This window comes from Chroicocephalus ridibundus, chromosome 11 (assembly GCF_963924245.1).
Source record: "Chroicocephalus ridibundus chromosome 11, bChrRid1.1, whole genome shotgun sequence".
In the NCBI taxonomy this organism is placed as follows: Eukaryota; Metazoa; Chordata; class Aves; order Charadriiformes; family Laridae; genus Chroicocephalus; species Chroicocephalus ridibundus.
The window spans coordinates 5021503-5040057 of NC_086294.1; the positions used below are offsets into that span (position 1 = coordinate 5021503).

At 37.2% G+C, this 18555-nt stretch overlaps 1 protein-coding gene across 1 annotated transcript in view; it reads right to left on the minus strand.

Moving 5' to 3' along the window:
* The window catches only part of DOCK2 (dedicator of cytokinesis 2), a 196618-nt gene that overhangs the window by 164247 nt on the left and 13816 nt on the right, over nucleotides 1-18555 (minus strand). The window contains exons 4-17 of the mRNA XM_063348870.1: nucleotides 16638-16693; nucleotides 16381-16477; nucleotides 15519-15667; nucleotides 13321-13456; nucleotides 11053-11207; nucleotides 10331-10412; nucleotides 9740-9875; nucleotides 9094-9169; nucleotides 8016-8092; nucleotides 7539-7664; nucleotides 6546-6670; nucleotides 3636-3734; nucleotides 2438-2510; nucleotides 2259-2362 (exon numbers count right to left, since the gene is read on the minus strand). Of these exons, the coding sequence (XP_063204940.1) occupies nucleotides 2259-2362; nucleotides 2438-2510; nucleotides 3636-3734; nucleotides 6546-6670; nucleotides 7539-7664; nucleotides 8016-8092; nucleotides 9094-9169; nucleotides 9740-9875; nucleotides 10331-10412; nucleotides 11053-11207; nucleotides 13321-13456; nucleotides 15519-15667; nucleotides 16381-16477; nucleotides 16638-16693 (1491 nt within the window). The remainder of the gene's footprint in view (nucleotides 1-2258; nucleotides 2363-2437; nucleotides 2511-3635; nucleotides 3735-6545; nucleotides 6671-7538; nucleotides 7665-8015; nucleotides 8093-9093; nucleotides 9170-9739; nucleotides 9876-10330; nucleotides 10413-11052; nucleotides 11208-13320; nucleotides 13457-15518; nucleotides 15668-16380; nucleotides 16478-16637; nucleotides 16694-18555) is intronic.

An 18555-nucleotide genomic window follows, 5' to 3' on the forward strand; every position in this document is an offset into this window, starting at 1 on the left:
AGCATGGCTCGTACAGGTAAACCAAGAGTCAATGTTAGTCAGCAAGAAAGGCTGCAATGAACATGTAGGGAAAATGCTACACTGAAATTATAAAGGTATGCGTTCTAAGGTGCAGTAAGGAACTATGAGTGGTGACACCACTGGCAAAGCAAAAGAGCGAGCAGATCTCTCATTAAAATAAAAAAGGTCAATAGCTACAGAATATAATAGACTATGGAGCATCACCTTGAAGACTGTACACAGGACACAGACAACGTAGTCTGCACACAATTTAAGAACAGAAAATGAGTCTGAATAGGGAAAGAATAGCAGCACTATTCTGGTATCCCCATTATAACTTAATATTTAGATCTTTAATATAAAATTTCAGGACAGATCAGGACATGGTAAGATTATATTCTAAATTAGACAATATGCTGCAGTAACTAACACAGATGTTATGGAATTTATGCTTTTTAGTAGAACAAATAGTACAAAAACAGAGAGACAACAGGTATTTTTCCCTCCTCTATTTCACGAAGTTGCATTCCACAACCCTCACAGACTTTTGTGTCTCAGCTTTTGATTCATACTGAGGCCAGAAAAGCAGTTTTTAGACAAAGACAATAAAAGTCATATTCCTCACTCTGCAGGGAATATAATTTTTCTTTAACAAAACTACTCAAGAAAATTTCCCCAATGAGTTTACGAGCCGTCATTTAGACCTACAGTATCATGACAGATCTGACTCAGGTGCAGACCCTTAGCCTACAATTATGCATAAACAAGGAGTTACAAAACCCATAATCTAGAATAATTTTCTGAAGTTTTGGGTTCATGTCTGATTCAATGACTGTAGGTGTGCAGTCTTTACTCCTATCAAACAAGAAATAAGGTTGAAAATTGACTATAAAGAGACCTAGACACACCAAAGGCAAAATCCTTATGTAGCAAGACAGACAGCATTACTAACTTTTATGATTATATCAAGCTTGCCTAATAATTACTTCTCAAAATTTCTGGAACCAGAAGAAAATCCTGACTTCCTCTTTTTGAGACAATGTAGACAGACAATGGGGAAGAGACTTGAAAATTTCATCCAAAAGTGTCTCAAAAAGATTCAATGCCTGAAGGCATTGAAAATAAAATACAATATTTAAACTTTGCCATTTTCAAATTACTTATTTTGAGAGACCAGATGTAGGACTGTTTAAAACACTTACAGCTTACCATTACCATGTTTAATTCTAGAATAGGCAAACATATGTCAGAAAAATCTGTCTCTCTCTCCTAAACATAAACTAGGTCAACTCAGTTTAGCATTTGTCATCTATGCTATCACTTCAGGAAAAAATAGCAGGTTGATGCAGTAATGAATTACATGGAATTTCATAACCAATATTAACCACACAGTCACACAACGTAATCATTGCTTTCCTTCCAGTCTAAGTATTTATTAATGTTGATACCAATGAAGAGAAGAAAACTTATACAGTGCCATTAATCTTTGTTGGACCACCTAAACAACTTGATTTATTTGTATGCATCTCACTTGCCATTAATGTTATGGCAAACTAGTTTACTGAAAAGAGCACTAAGAAATACCTAAAATAAAATTTCTTCTGTATTGGAAGTGATTTCTGGTTCTTAGTTCCTGCTAGACAGTATTCTCCAAGGAAAAACAAACAAACAAACAAACAACAACCTTGAAACATCTGTTCCCTGCTTCAGTTCACAAAGTCAAAAATGCTACCTGTGTCCAATCAGGGATAGCCAAAACTGTTCTTCACATCCAAAATCAAATTCCTGAAACTTTCACTTATGCATCTCAGTAACTACACACAGCAGATTCAAATAACCAATTGCCTAAGATGACATGTCCTGATTATTCATGTGACAAAGATTCTAAATTAATCAAAACAACACTTTTCCCTCCTTTAGCAAGAATAATTGTACACATCCAGGTACTGAGCTTTAGCATGACTTCCTCTATGGTACAGAAGACCGAAGGCACAAACTTCTGTAAAAATAGTAGGAAGACTAACTGTCTCTCATTGCTCTTAGATAATTAGATGCTCTAATTAAAATTTAGAGCAACATTTACTGACCATAGAACAAGTTACATTTTTTTTTGTTCAGATTAAAACTGTAATATTTATCTTTGACGGAATAATAAAATAGAGTTAATCTAGCACTAAGAAAATAAACAATACAGTCAAAGATAACAATATGAAAAAGGTGTCTCATGGGGGAAAGAAAGGAAAAAATTGATCCAATACCTTTAGGACTAACAAGTCATGGATGCCATCTTGAAGAGTTGTTCCATCCTCCTTCATTAGTCTTATGTAGGCCATTGCAAAATTCTTTTCTCCTTTATCTTTAGCTGCAAAACAAAATATTTTCAGTTGACTATCCATCAATTAATTAAGAGTCACTAAAGTAAAAATTCCCTACTTACACTCTTGAGATGACCTGTGTCGGAACATGAAACGCAGATGTATCCTTTGCATATCTTCAATAGGAACTGCTACCTTTTGTAAAATCAGAAAATAATTAACAGAGCTGGGGGAGGGGTTTTCACCTGTAGTGAACCTCTATTTTTGAATAAGCACCACTTCTACTGGCTCCATAATGCCTTTTACAGACTACTGAGCCTGATCACAGCATCAGAAGTGGTGGCTGATAAGCAATTATCTGTTAGACTTCGCTCACAGTCTAGCACCACCATAGAAATAAAGCACTGAACACAGGTGCTTGTATGCTAGAAAATAAGTATACTGCAGTCTTATTATTTTATTATTTAAGCATATGCAAGACCCCTGCACTGTGAAAGTTCCACATTTCATACACATAAATTGATGAGCAATTTAATAAGCAGGTGAAAAAGGTAAGAAAATAGTGGCAAAATAAATATATTTTTATCATTAAATTCAGTCTCAAAGCCTTGAGTAGAATACCAGAAACTCGTGACTGCTTTATTCTTAAGGCAGCATACCTATGTATAACAAATATGCAACAAATAAGGCCAACTGCATTAAAAAAGCACAATTTTTTATATTATCAACTTCATAGTTCTAAACTCTGAAGACTTGTACTCCTTTGTGTTCACTCACAACTAGCAAGGCTGAGATATGCTTAAGAAGAATCACTTCTAGAAGCTTCTAAGCATTTTCTAACCAAAGAGATGAAAGCTAGATTAGATAGTTATTGGTGTGTCTCTACAGGAATCCAAGACAGTTTTCTCTCTCTAAAATGGTAACATTGGGGGGGTGGGGTGGTGGTGTTGGGTTTTTGTGTTGGGGGGGTTTTTTTGTTTTTTTTTAATTATGCAATTGAAGCTCCTTGTCTCCATTGTTTCACTGCAACAGAACAAGCGCAATACTTCATTTTTGATGTGATGTGTTAGGACATATGGATATTTAAGATGACCTCATTTGTTTTGCTGAACAGAATCTTCACATCATTTTCTAGGTCACATTTTAAGCCTCAGTAATCATATATGTCCAATAAGTGATGTATGACTAAGGCTTCCTCCTTCTAGCTGTATTCAGGACCAAGTTATTTTTTTAGGAAAAGCTGATGCTGTGCAACTTTTCTGTGTGAGGTACCAAGAAATTAAGAGGAAAAAAAGCAAGTGAAAAGTATCTACACCGTACCTTTAAAGTTTCCATCCACCGTGGCTGTTTGACCTGATAGTACAGAACGGATCTATATTCACTCACGGGTTTGTCCCCCGCTCCCAAACAAACAGCATTCTTGCAAGAATAAGGGAAAAACCAAGTGGTTAGCGCCTCATTAATTTCTGTAAATCTTTAGGACTTGAGCAAAACCAAACAACGAGAGCCCCCCACCCCCGGCAATCCCGCCCCCGGCTGCGGGCAGATTTACCTCAGCGCACCGCCGAGGCCTGCGCCGGCCCCCGCCAGCTTTACCCCTCATCGAGGTACCATGACATGGCGGCCGCAGCGCTCAGGGCCAGGCCAGCACCGAGCTCCCCCGGCCTTCGCCTCCCGCCCTCAGCCGCCCAGCCCGGGCGCCCCCGAGCCCCCACACCGCCTTCACAGCGGCGGGCGGGTAAGTGAGGCGGTCTCCCCCGCTGCTTCCTCGCAAACCGCCGCGGCGGCTGGGAGCCATGAGGAGGGCCCTGGGGGCTGAGGCAAACCTTTCCCCGGGTAACAGGCCCGACCGCCTGGGCCAGGCTGCCCCAGGGCCCTGCGCGGCTCCAGCTGGGAGCCTCTGGAGATACTCCATGAAAGCTACGCGTTCAGGGCCAGATTAATTGTGGAGAGTGAAGACCTGTCACGAGCAAGCAGCGTTGAATACGGATATAGCATCATTCAAAATAGAGTGAGTTTTACAGGGGTTACACAGTGGGCTCTAAGAAGAGATGGGTGCTGAAAATACATAGGCTCGATTCTCTTCTCAAACTGACAAACTTAAGGAGCCAAGGCATCATCTCAAGTAGTAGAAGAAACACACAAAGTAAAAGTGATCTAGCTGCATTATTCCACTTATTTCTCCACTTACTTTAAAACTCTATTCTAGCAGAATGTCACGAGCACTGGGCTGCGTGCCTGAGGTGACTTCCAAACTAAACGTTGTAGAGGTACTGACAGCATCCCCTCCTCCCTTTTTTCCAACATTTAGAATTTAACATTCTATGATAGCTATCAGAACTAGCACAGATCCAACTTAAAGTTTTGATCAAGTTCAAAATTTGTAACCTAGGAATTCAGTTTCTTTCTCAGCCTACATCCATCTTTCCTAGCTGACTGCAGTTGAGGATTGTACACTCAGAAACTGGTAATGCTCATAATTGATGAGGCAAGGTCATTGACACCAGGCATCAGACATGAAACTGAAGCACAGGAAAGAAGCAAACATTAAGTCTCCACTGAAAGCACAAATTAAACTAATCCTATATAGGCTACACTAACTACTGCAAAGGTGACATTTTCCTGCTTAAAATCCAGTGTATCTTAGATGTCTGTTTTGATCACCAGGATACCTTGTGACAAGAAGGCTGTGATGCTGATACCTGAAGATGATTTGTAACGTTTGGTCAGAGTGATTTAACTGCAGAAAGGTATGTCTCATCTGCCTGAATGGAGATCTTTCAAGGTTTACACACCAATTTGTTTGAATGTATTCTGAGACAAGGCCTTTTATTTGCAACAGTAAATCCAGTGCTAGGTATTCAGCTGAAACTAGTTTGATACCTAAACAGATCCAACCAGTTTCCTGTATAGTGACCATAAACCTGTTTTGATTCATGGATAATTAGAAACATTGAAATTAATATAAATTCATGCATTTGAAAGTTTATTGGTATTTATTTATTTTTTGGAGGCTAAAAGGGAAAGGTAGTTACTTTTGTTACTACTTGCATTCAAGAACATTTCAATTAATTCCTCAAAATTGTTGCTTAAACATGTCTAAGGCATGTTACCTACAGAAAGCAGGCATGATTTGAACATATATTTCAGATCATAGACAGCATGACAAATTCACTTTTTCCTGGTATTTGGAGAAAGGATGCATCTGCAGAACCGAACATACATAATATTGGAATGAAAGATTTAACGCGTTGCAATAGGTTAATTTCTTTACGTAATACTTTGGTATATGTATTTTAAGCATACTAGCTGTGAATAGACAGAGTAGAGGTTGATGAAGTAGATTTCTCAAGAGTTAACTTCAGTATATGCAAGGCATGTGGTTGTTTTCACAGCTATAGGTACTGTTTTGTAATCAGGGTTAAAATTTGTTGCATGGATTTAAGCATTACATAGGTTTAGGATTTTCTCTGGTCAAGCTTTAAAGTTATATTTTAGGTCAAGCAATTAATTGTAGTTCATAAACACATTTCAGCAAGTCATGAATCACAATGACTTACTCCATCTTTATTTTGTCTCAAGAAGCACAGTTATTTCATCCTCTTGGTCACATTACTGATTTAGTGAACGGTATAAAGATCAGAAAAAGAAAGGCCCAAAATCCCCCTGAATACTGAACTATTGCTAAAAAGCCCTGAGGAAAAGACAAAAATTCCTCAAACCAGAAATAGACAAGCAATAAGACACTGAAAAATTTATGTTGCACATGTACAGCGTCCACACTCATCTGTTGTCACTAATTTAGTTATGTGCCATGGACTTAATTCAAGGGTCAATGACACAGTCTTCCTGGCACAAATGAAGGGTTTGTTATGTAGTAGAAGTGGTACTTTAACATTTTAATGTGCAAATTGTATTCCTCTGGGAATTTCCACAGGAAAAACCCTAGAGTAAGAACACAATAATTGTCAGAAACAGCATTTGTTCCTTGGCACAGCTAAAATAGGTCATTCAATGTTATGTCTCTTTATAGTTTTATACAAGACATTTATAGGACTTAAATAGATATGTTACTTTAAACATCATAAAACTTATCAGTCACAAGATGACACAAGTGAGGGAACTGCAAGTTTTTGTACAATTTTATAAAAAATTTTAAGAAGTTTAAGGCTTACTTCTAAAGTGCAGCTCATGTTTCTATGTTTGTCATACAGAAAAAAGAAAACTTACTGGCATCACTTTTCCTTCTTCATCACAGACACACATTATCACTTCCACATTTCTCTGAGTTGTTTTATTGTATTTATCAAAATCTCCATACAGCAATGTAATATAAATGTCATTTCTTATATCTCCTAGAAAAGAAATTGAAAGATTAAAAATCAATGAAAATGCTGTGAGAGCACAGAGTCAACTGAAATTCACAAGAGTGCCTCTTTTTCTGCAGTGAAACAGGAAAAAAATGTGTTATTTTCCATCTGAATTTAAATTTTCAGCTGTTACTCTTAGCTAAGACGCTATGATGTGATATTAAAAAAAAAAACAAATGGGAGTTCTCACCGACTTGAAGCAATTCGCGTCGTGCACTGACACCTGCTGGTGAGGTGACAGATGATGCCATTACTGATTCCCGCCCCCTCCCGCCCCGCCTCCAATACACAGCTCTCTTTCTAGAGGGAGCTTCATGTTTTAATTTTCTTCTGTGAACAAATTAATATGACTTTTAAAAGTATCGAGATTTGACTTGAAGGGTTGGGGGAGAGGGCTGTATGTTGTCCATTTTTAAAAAAGGAGCACTGCAGACAGTGAGCAACTTTAATTGGAAAGTATCACAAATCCAAAAAAATCAAGATATTGTAAACGTGTGTTTATTATTATTATTAAAGGAAATTGATAAGATACAATAAGTTTAGTTCAAAATTCAAGTAAGCATCCACCATAATCTGCTTGGAAGTCAAGAAAGCTTTGTACAAGGAGCTGGGATTATCCTTCACTGTCTTGATTTTATTTTTTCTGCTTAAGTACTAGAAAATACTTTCCAAGGATTTTGCTATTTTATCTAAGCCTCTAATATTGGAACAAAACTTGCCATGTAGAGTGAATTCTAAAGAGCCTCTCCATTACCCATTACAGAATTAAGTAAATAAGGATGCAGCTGATGCTCAGTAACCTAGGCAATGAAAAACAGCATCCATTCCTATTACAGAACAAAGCACATCCTACCTGGCATGATTATTTCAGGAAATCCTAGCTTTCTAGCAACAACTGTGGTTCTGTCTACAAGATGTGGATAGTCCTTTCTAGTTTGAGTCACATCTCCAACAAGCATTTTCACAGTTACCCAGAGACCTATTAAGAGGGGGGAAAATATAAAAAGATTACATTTATGGTAAGGAAAAAAAAAAAAAAAATCTGTCTTCAGATCATTGCCTCTTCTACCCACCAAAACAGTGACAAGAATTCACTTCCCCTGCTTTTTGTAGCTGAAAGTAAAAGCTCTGTAACCCAAAACTGTAGCTGTGAAGTTAAATTGCCTCTACGGTTCAGCAACAAACTCATGATTCTTCACTTCCAGCTTCAAAGTTGACTCACCTCCATGCCAATGCTACAGCTCTAACATAAAAACCTTTCTCTAAAGCATAAACAATATGAAATGAAGTTCCACAATAATAAAAAAAAAAAAAGAAATATCTCCTTTACCTTGTCCACCACTGTCTCCTTTTGATGCAGTGACTTTGCTTAGGAGACTGTGTAGAAAGTCATTCTCTGCCACTACCCTGCAAGATAAAGAACAATGTCTACTAGGAATTAAGTGCTAAATATATCAAACACCATTCAGAACATAGATGACAAACAGTCTCAGTCCTCTTTGCAGTACTTGACCTTATTATGATACATTCTGTAACTTCATTATCTCTCACTCTGAGTTGCAGACTACTCACATTAAGCTTATGTGTACACTGAGGTGGAAAAGATTCAGTCAACAACTTTAGGAAAAGCAGTTTGTGACAGACTGGTGATACGAAAGCTTGTAATTTTGTAGGGATTCACAACATGAACGCATTCACCAATACACTAGTCCAGTCCACTTTCCCAGATACAGAGCCTGACAGATTCACGAACTTTGAATTTTTTTTCAGCTACTTTTGAAATTGGAAACAAATGCTTACATAACAAACATGTTGGATCAAATTGTAAATAAGTGAAATAATAAACCAGTGTCTCATACTTGGGTCTTACAGAATTAAGCATATTCTCTATAGTACACAGCAGTACTATGTAAAATAAACAAGTGTTTCCAGTGAATACTGGCATCTCTGCATTTGAACTGCGAGTATCACATCTTTAGGCAGCTGATCTGGCATTGCTTTTGAAGATAAAGTTAACATGTAACAATTCAACTACTTTTTAACTCAAACTCAATTTTTACTCAGACTTTTTCTCAAATTCAAAACAGAATGAAGCACGTAAGTTACTAGTTATCCATACATGTAAAGCTTATTGTTGAATACGTATAACTATTTAACTTAGGTTTTGTTAAATAGGACACGGTACTAGCTGTCTGAAGGAGCACATTCATAGCAATGCACATTCATTTAAGACTTGGCAGAGGTTACAGGCATGTTAAGTGCCTTTTAAAGTGGTAGTTAAATAATTAGCACTATTACAACGTGGAATTATTAAAAGGAAAAATTATTTTTTCTTGAAACAGTTCACAGCCAAAGAGATCTAGAAGTATTTTTGTGCATGTAAAAAAAGATGTCTTTGAGTATCTTACGGGTGAAAGGGAATGAAATGCTGCTTTTCTTCATCACTTTCAGCTTTTCCTTTTATGATATCTGTAATATCCATAACTAGAAGAGTAAAAGAAAATGCATCAAAACATATGATATCATTGCAAAATAGCTCCTCTTATCTATGAATGATGCACATTAATGTTCTTGTGCCTTAAGGCAAATATAGATTTTTCACTAGCAAGCAGTGTAGCCCAATAGGGGTAGATTTGTGGGTCAGAACATTTAGTGCAAAGTCCACGCTACAAACATGACAGCGTGTAAAGGGAGAATTACTTCAGACTAGTTTTGATCTAATCCTGTGAATGCAGACATGAATGCATTGGTGGTGCTTTTGGGACATAACCATTGGTTTTGCTTCATCGAAGGATTTCTCTTGTTATACTCCTCAGTTTGCACTGCATAGCAGTAAGTATGAATTATTAAGAAATTAAATTCAAAAGCACATTTCTGACCTGAACTAAAATGCTAATGTAGGTGCAGTCTTTCTGGACTTAAAAAATTAAATACGGAAGATAGACGATATAGCTATTTTGTATTCTGACTTGTCTTAGTAGAGATTTTATGGTCCAGGCTGGGCAAGTATCACTTGGGCCCTGCTTCAAACGTAGCACAGGAGACATCAGATACCTGCCACTCCAAAAGGCCGCCGTAGTCCTTGTGTGTATTTCTTTGAGTTACTGTCTTTAAGATCCATCCTTCCAACTCGGACTATTTGACAAACTAAATAAATTTTGTCTCTGCTAAGGTCTTTATTTCCAAGATCCTAACATACAAACAAAACAAAAAATTGGAATATTAGTTGGAGAAGATCCAAGTTTTGAAATTTAAACAGGACCTCCAGTAATAAATTGAGCTTCAGTAATCAATGGGGAAGAAAAACCAAAACCAAACCCAAATGGAGTCCACAGAAAAGATTAAAATTTGAAGAAAGTAGAAGGTAAGATAAATAGAGAAAGTAGTAGCAATCAAGAGGTACAGCAGATAAAAAAATATCAAGTCATCAGTAAATTTATGAGACAGCAAATTGATTTGAAGAAAGCAGACTGAAGCATTGTCACTGCCTTAAAGCACTCAACGACTGGTTGGCTTGCTCTGTTTCTAAGATTACTTCTGCTTCCTTCGTCATCTTGCTCAATCTTCAGGAGTTCTGATAGTGACCACAGAGAAGAGACAATCCGATTTGCAAATATTAAGTAAGGTGAACTCTAAAACACTTACTGTGAACACTACTTTAAGGTTGTTGAGCATATCAATTTCCTTTGGAAAGCCTCTGCTCCCCCATCTCACCAAGTAGTTCTCACTGTTTTGAAGATAAATATCTTATTGTCATATGATTTAAAAATTCTTCCCTTCCACAGAACATGAAAAACCACAGCACATAACAAAGGTTGCGTAACAGACAATAGTCTGTGGTGACTGTTTAAATCTCATACCAGACTAAAAAGACAAGAAGAATGCTGTACAAAACACCGTCAGTAAATTTTGAAAAATAACTTGAACATGAGACAGAATGGCACTTTTTTTGAAGAAACAGTACCATCATCAGTCTGTTTGATGGGAACACGCAACAGAATCTTAACTTATCTTTGAATTTATAAGTTACTCCCATTTTGTCCCCTACCCCCTGTTTCAGCACTCTATTCCAGACATCAAAACATTCCCCATCAAGAATAATCTCTTAACTTTGAAACGGTCTCAAGCTTCTCCAAAATTCTAAAGTGTTCAATCCAGGAATTATGTATCAAAATATTAGGGATCCCTTACCCTAGAATTCTTTATTAGCCACTAACAATTAGATCTGTCCACACTTCCCTTTCCTTTTAGTTTTCTTCCTTTAATATCTTTTTTTTTTTCCTGCATTACTAGCACGTTGGCAACTACCTTACTTCATTTTGGCTAGCTCCTTTTGCCACTCTTTGGCAATAAAAAAGAAAGCTTACCTTATAACTGTTAATTTCTGTGGATCATACAGTGACATAAAGAGTTCTGCATCCTCTCCAATTCGGCACACAAAATTCCGCACAAAGACGTATAGGCTGTGGGTGGGGGATGAAGACATTCGGGAGTACGATGCATAATCTGGTTGATCCTTTGACTACTCAGAAGGAGGAAAATCATTAGCTAGCTCCATGAATTAAAATGGTGGGATACTATAGCTTCAGTTTTTATTGTATGTAACAGTTAATCTTGAAAAATTGTAGAAAATTTGGATAAACATACTTGTTTACAGCACATAAGCATTGCCCTGTATATTCTTCTGAAAGACCTTGCTTAATAACGCAGACATTACTAGCAAATAACTTTGTCACCCTCCACAATGCTTCACCAGCGCATCAACATCCTTTTCTACTATGAAGCTAGAAAGGAGCAGGTTGGTTAGAAGGTGCAGAACTGACACAGGTATGAAGATCCCACCTTCCTCCCCTGAGCCTTCACTGTATGCAATGAGATAAAAAGCTCAGGCTGGGTTCATTAAAACACTGCATCCAGAGCAGGGAGCTATCTCCTTGTGCAAATAGTGAAAAAGTTGATGACAGAGATGCCCTAAATCTACCTTTTGCAATACTTAGGGGACATACTCAGTAATATGAGTAAGAACTTCCTTTGTATGGGGTTCTAAGCATATTATCCTTTCCAGGTCAGTATCTCCTTTTAGGAATAGAACAGGGATTACTTTTTTAAGAATATTTCCAAGGAACACAATAGTTAAGCTGTTTCTCATCCCTTCACCTCTAGAAACCTACTTTTCTTGAAAATCTTACATTTACTTTCATTCAGGAGAAAAAAGAGCCAGCTCCTGTATATGAATGTATTTCAAAACCTTATCTCTCAAGATGATCGGGCTGCTTTCAATGGAACTATTCTAAAGTCCTTTACTGGAATTTTGGTAAAAGACTCTGCCCTTTGGTAAAAGATGGGTCTCCTCCAACTTGAGATGCTCTATGAATCTGTGACTTCCATATCTTAGGCCAGTTCTTCAGCCACTGGGTAAGTACAAAAAGGGTGAAACAGTATCACCACTTTTGACAAGAAAGTACTGAGGTATCACTACAGAGGCAAGCTTACAAGTCTGAAGGAGATGATTTTTTAACACAGTAGGATATAGCAGAAGGCCTACTATCCACTTTGTAATGGGGTTTCAGTGTGCTAGGAACACTAGCAAAACAAAATACATTTCTTTGAAGAGGAGACAAATAACACATGCTGAGATCAGGACACAGCTGAGCAGGTTCACTGACTCAGAATCAGCTCCTAATTTCTATCTACATCCCATTTTAACCACCTAGAAACAGCTTAACAATTGATGGCCTAAAGCTCTTTTTATCTATTGTTTGGCTGTATTTTTAAAACAAGGCACAGTCTATTGCAGTCTACCAAGTTTAATTTTCCTTATATTGTCAGTGTGTCATTTTGATGTCTGGGAAGCAAGATTTATTTACTGATGAGAACAACTCATAAGCTGTTTTCCAGTGATTTGTCTTGGGCATTATTGAAGTGTCATGACGGCCCCGCTTTTTTTTTTGCCAAGTGTTTTACTTGCTTTACTGTTTATTTTCTCATCAGTGACAAAAAGAACCCAAAAATCTTACAAGTTCCTGAACAGATGTAATATAGAAAAAGGTCGAGGAAGTGTAGTCTCCTGCTTTCCCTTTTGAAAGATGAAATTTATGCACTCAGCAGCTTTGCTTAGGCATGGTAATTTCTGGTGTCCACAAGATTATGCTGAGTTCACCTGAGTTCCTCTTTAGTAAGCTTAAATTCTTCAGCTCCATCAGAGTTGAACTAAAAAGCAGCAACACACAGCAAACAACTAGTGTTGTCACAAGATTTAAGAGCTTTGGTTAGTCATAGCTTGCAGCCTGAACTCCAAGGGTGTAACTATTCATTATGCGAATCAGCCTATTAAGTAGCCTACAGATGAAATGAGGAGACATATTTCTATTTAGGAATCCAAGAATGGACTTAGAACCAGGTTTAGACACAGGCTTTCAGCCAAACCCACAGCCTGAATCCAATGCACAAATGCAGCTAACTCCATTTGAGGCTTAGCCGTATTTATAACATGGATGTGAATCTACTCTTAGTTCCGTCAGAGGCAAAAGTTTCCAACAACTTTTATGGTAGAAGATTACATTCTTTGACCCTTGTACTGGTTTTTCTTTTTGATTTTAGCAAATGAAGCATTAAGTTTGGCCAGTCATTCCTACCATTTCCTCCTTAATTCGCTCGGTGATTTTATTAGTCGCTTCTTCATGTGCATGAAATAGGCTGATGACACTGGTTTTATCTGGATCCAAGATATTTCCATCTTCATCTCTAACTATGAGATCTAGCTCAAGTATCCTGTGAAAATACAAGAGCATAATGGCAGGATTATTTCTATAAAAATAAAGCTTAGAATGTAATGCACAAGGAGATGTGTCAAGTTTTAAAGCAATAAAATAAGTTTAAATATATGCAACAGTATTGTAGAAAAATTTAACTAAACCCCACGATTTTCTTTTCAAGCTGTTGTACAGTATTTATCTGTTTTTGGAGTTTATAGTAATGTCACCAAAGCATTTAAATGCCTGTCACATAAAATAGATCCACCACGTGCAATGACGTTAATCAGTCTTCATCTCTTTTGCTTTTTAATGTATAATCTTTGTACCCAAGATGGTAGGTTTTTCTTGTTCCCTTCTGCTTTTATGTTGTCCTCTTACTCTCCCAGACTCATTACTTAACTAACTACTATGTGCTGTTCTCCTTTACTCTCATACAAATCATGCTCTTTTTCCTTCTGCTCTTTTTTTTTTCCCCTTCAGCATTCAGAACTCAAGTCTTACCTCCATACATCCTACATATTCTTGCCCACAGTGCCATGGTGTCACCTTAGCCAAGGGATACCCTTTCTTGCCTATCCAGGATCTCATTCCTGCATCCCCCTCTAAAATTTGTCTACTTCATGCCAGACTGTACCTTTCATAATTTCTAAAATGTACTGGCTGCCCTTAGGGCACTGTTAATGTTGTTTGAAGCAGTCTGGATCAGACGGCAAGCCATAGTCATCACCTTACATGATTATCCACAACCTCTTCTGATTCAGTGTTCAATCTCCTCTCCCAGAATAACCCACTCAGCCTCCATTGTCATTCCCCTTTATTCCTTCTCCACAGTTTGGCAAGTTTCCTTCACACATCACAACTCAACGCTATGCTTTCAGGCACTTAAAAATACTATCCAACTTGCATTTTTCCTCTATACAACCCCAAACCATTTTAAACACCCCTGCTCCTCTAAAGGAAGAGGCTTACTGTCTCATAATTTGGAAAGAGTGTGAAAACAAAAGTCCAAAAGCAAAGAAGTGTTAGTGTTGTCTTAATCAGAGCTAGGCTTCTTTGATTGGAGCATTTCAAAGTAAAATCTGTCTTGGAGTGACCATTCAGCTCCAGATACTGTAGCAGGATACACATATTCCCATAGTGTATTCCCATAGTGTTTTCTCGAAGAATACAGTTCATCAGAAATCTGTGCATCCAAGTCACAGTGAACAAGTTAAGAGTTTCGTAACATCTTGTGGTCATTGTTTACATCTAGCCACAGGTAACTGAAAACGTTCAGCTGCATATAGGCCTTCGGGCCACACTAACCACAGTCGCTTGCAATAGCTAAGTACATTTTATAAGCAGATTCCAATGCCTATAAAACCAATACTGTGAAGATTTGTTTACCAAGCTCTCTCTCCGCTTTATCAGACGGTGGAACACCGCTCAACTCCACATAACCCCATTTTTGCCAAAAGTGTGTTGTGTTGCAGTGACTTTTCATTAGCCAGAAACAGACAAGGCATTTTATCAAATAGCCATGCTACCCCTAGTAGTTTCACTTCTGTGAAGTGAACCAGAGTTCTGCCTGAAAGTTCCCTAATAAACTGGGGGAGAGACAGGGTGGTGATGCAATGCCTTTAGCAAAGGCTCTGTACACTTCAGACTTTTCAGACTTTTGCTGTTCATCCACCATAGTAAGGTGTCTCAGCAGCACTTCTGAAGTGGTAGCATAACACTATTAGAGGTAGGCTGTGTTTGTGAAGGATGGACAAGTTTGGGGTCCCAAGTACACTGATGTTATATGTATATAAAGGCCAGTTATCTGACCTCAAATCTTTACAATAGACAAGCTGATATATCTAATTGACAAATAAATTAATAAATTGAAAAAGCAATTTTCTGTGAGAAGCTTCAACATGGTATCTACTGTTATCACAGGAATAACAGAGAGAAGTTTGAAAAGGAAGGTTCACTATGTATACATCTCACATTAATGAGTTACAAAACTGCAAACAGGAAAACTTTATCATCATCTCTGTTCTAGGTGGATGCTTTAAAATAAATCATGTTTTCCAGAAGCAACATAGGCCACTTACTTGTTACCATAGTCAATTTTGGAAGTGACTTTCTGTTTGAGTTCTTTGAGCTCATCTTTTGGCAAAGTCCCAGACAGAAGCTGTGACCGCCACTCCATTAAGTCATACATCATAGACTGGACCTGCTGGAACCGCTCTTTCTTATTTGTCTAAGATATAAAAGAAAACAATAGGTTTCAAGCTTCAAGTTGAAGTGGAACGTTGGTCTTGACAGTTAAAGGATTTCCAGTGTCATATTTAATGCAAAATGATTGCAGGAGCAAGAATTAGGTCAAGTACTTACAAGGAACACAGATGCTGATGCAGTGGCCGTTTTGACTAATAACTTTTATGTATTGGTAAAAGCACTCACAGGAAAAAATGCCTCCCATCTCCAAGATGGAAAAAAATATGTTTTTCTTTAAGAAACGTAAAATTAAGATATCAAAAGTAAAAATACTGACTTCTTGAAATTGCCAGTTGTTAATAGCTACATGTTCCCAGTAACCTTTGAACAACTTTTGTTCTAGCATCCCAAGAACATGGTGAATCTTTTTCAAATGCATCTTAGTTATGTTTGATACTCCTGTCTTGAAACACGTTAACTCTACAAAGAACAATTAAGAAAAATTTATCGTATACAGGGTACTGAAGGTTGAAACTAAAGGCCTGAAGTTACACCACTCTTCAGCAGTAAGTCAGCCTTTTAATTTAAAGCCATTGAAGAAAATGGTAATCATCTAAGCAGTGACAAAGAAGTAATTTCTTAAATCCTCCCAGTTCCTGCCCCGCATCTAAGAAAAGACACTAATTTGAACAAAACCTCAATATGCATAAATAGAACTAATTAACAGGACACAAAAAGCATGGAAAAATGTCATACCACATAGAGCTGTTTCCAGATGCTTCCCCATTCCCAGAGAGTAGTGGTAACTTCTTGAACTAAAGGAATTTCAGCAGGTATTATGTTTTCCGTATGTCTAGAAAAGAGAAGAAAATTTAGCACAATGGAAATGAAAAAGAGTATCTGAGTTTCATGGTTTTGTATTATAGTTACCGTGTTGAAGGCATTTAAATGCCTTAAAGCTCATTCTTTAACAGACAGGATCCTTAATGTAATAAACCAGTTAAATTCACTACCTTTTCTTTTCAACAGTAACTTCCTTGATGTGGATGAAAGATTTAGGAAATATTCCCTGTTGAAGGAGAAAAAAGAAAATACAATCCACTTTTATTCTCCAAGAATATTTAAGTAACAAATAAAAGCTTTCCAAAATCCACTTCTAAATTTTCTTCGTAAAACTGTGACATAAACTGTAATCTCTAAATTAACTACTGCCTATCTAGTTTTCTGACCAGCTAGATGCATTTTTTTGACAGACGAAGAATTGAAGTTTTGTCATATCCTTTTACACAAACATAGAATGCATAGAATTACTTTTCTTCATAAGAAACACAATCATCCACACCCACTCCCTATTACTCCCACAGAAAACAGTACATACAGTGTAAATACAGTAAAGAAACTTTTTCTCTGTTCATCAGCCCATACATTTCTCATTCTAGGAAAAGAAATGCAGTCTAATTTAGAGATCAGTGTGATTATCAAAGCAGAGAAAAGACGCTGATATAGGATCATCACATCTAGTGAAAGAAATATTGATAGACAGAGGGAATGACTCAGGATGAATAGCAAAATAGCCACTGACATGAAGGACAGTCAACTCAAAGTTTACTTTGAAGCATAAGAGCCAAGAACACTGTGCGTAAGACTAAAATTGCTTTAGGAAAAAACCCAACCTTTCATTTGCAATGCACAAAGGGGGGAGACACTTAGGAAAGCCATAAACTCTCAGGCATCCTAGGTCTATGTGGCACCACTGCAATTGAGATTATGGTCTCATTTTGTACTACCTAGGGCCAGACAGTAAGATGCAGCAAAGGAGGCATCAGATTTCATGACATTGTCAACATTTATTGTTAATTGACCTGCGTAGAAAAACACGGTCACCAGACAAAATGATCTCATGTGATGTGTCCTTGCTCTACAACAGCTGAAATGCCTTAGGTCATCCTAAAGGAATGTTTGACAGTCAATCTATCCATGATAATCCTCTCATTAACTAGAAAATCTAGTCCTGGTAATTAAGCTAGGTTCTTCTTGGATTCTTCTCTATTCAGTAACTGACATGCGTATGTGGTACTTTAAAAAGCATTTCTGTGAATTAGATTTCAGCTTTTGTAGCCATTTTCTTTTAGCACTAGATCTTAATCAACACAATCATGTCTTATCACTTCCACAGTTTTTAATTAAGATTTAAGTTCAAAAGAGTCCAGGAAGAAGCAAAGTAAAAGAAGAAAGTCCCATCGATACTAAATTTAGTGAAATCTTAGCTTATGAAATTAATACTACTTCTTAAAACATGTTATGCATGTTGAACTTGAAGGCCTTTAGCAATATTAAGAATTAGTTAAAAGGAAGTGGTTAGTTCTGGTCAGTATTTTCCCTTTTTAGTTTTAGACTAAATTTTAACCAATTCAAATGAAAAACTGAATTAGAACAAACAGCAGTAGCATTTTGAGACAAAAGAAATGTCAAAGGAGTATTTCAAATGCAGTTGTATTGGACGGGGTGGGAGGACGGTTAGCCATTCTCTCATATCCACCCTCAGTTAGTGCAGATCAACCAGCTGATAGTAACTACTTTGGGGAGCTTCCACTGAAATACTGTGCTGTAACGAGAACTTACAGTGGACTAACTTATCTCTGCCCTGGCTTCCACCTCATCTGTCATGAGCTAGAAGTGGAAGCAAGCAAATAAGGTGTTCTGTGCAGCTGTGTTGGAGCTCATAGAACACGAGAAACAAGATAGAAGTCTGGAGAAAACGATTATGCGTGATTATCACAAACAATTATTTATTTCTCTGTCTTTTAGGATGTGTAGTCATTGAGCAATGAAGTGAAACATTAATTCAAGCATCTAATATTTCCAAAAGGAAACTAAAATATTTTACTGTCACACACAGTTTGAAAATTAGTTACTCTAAGTTAATGCAAG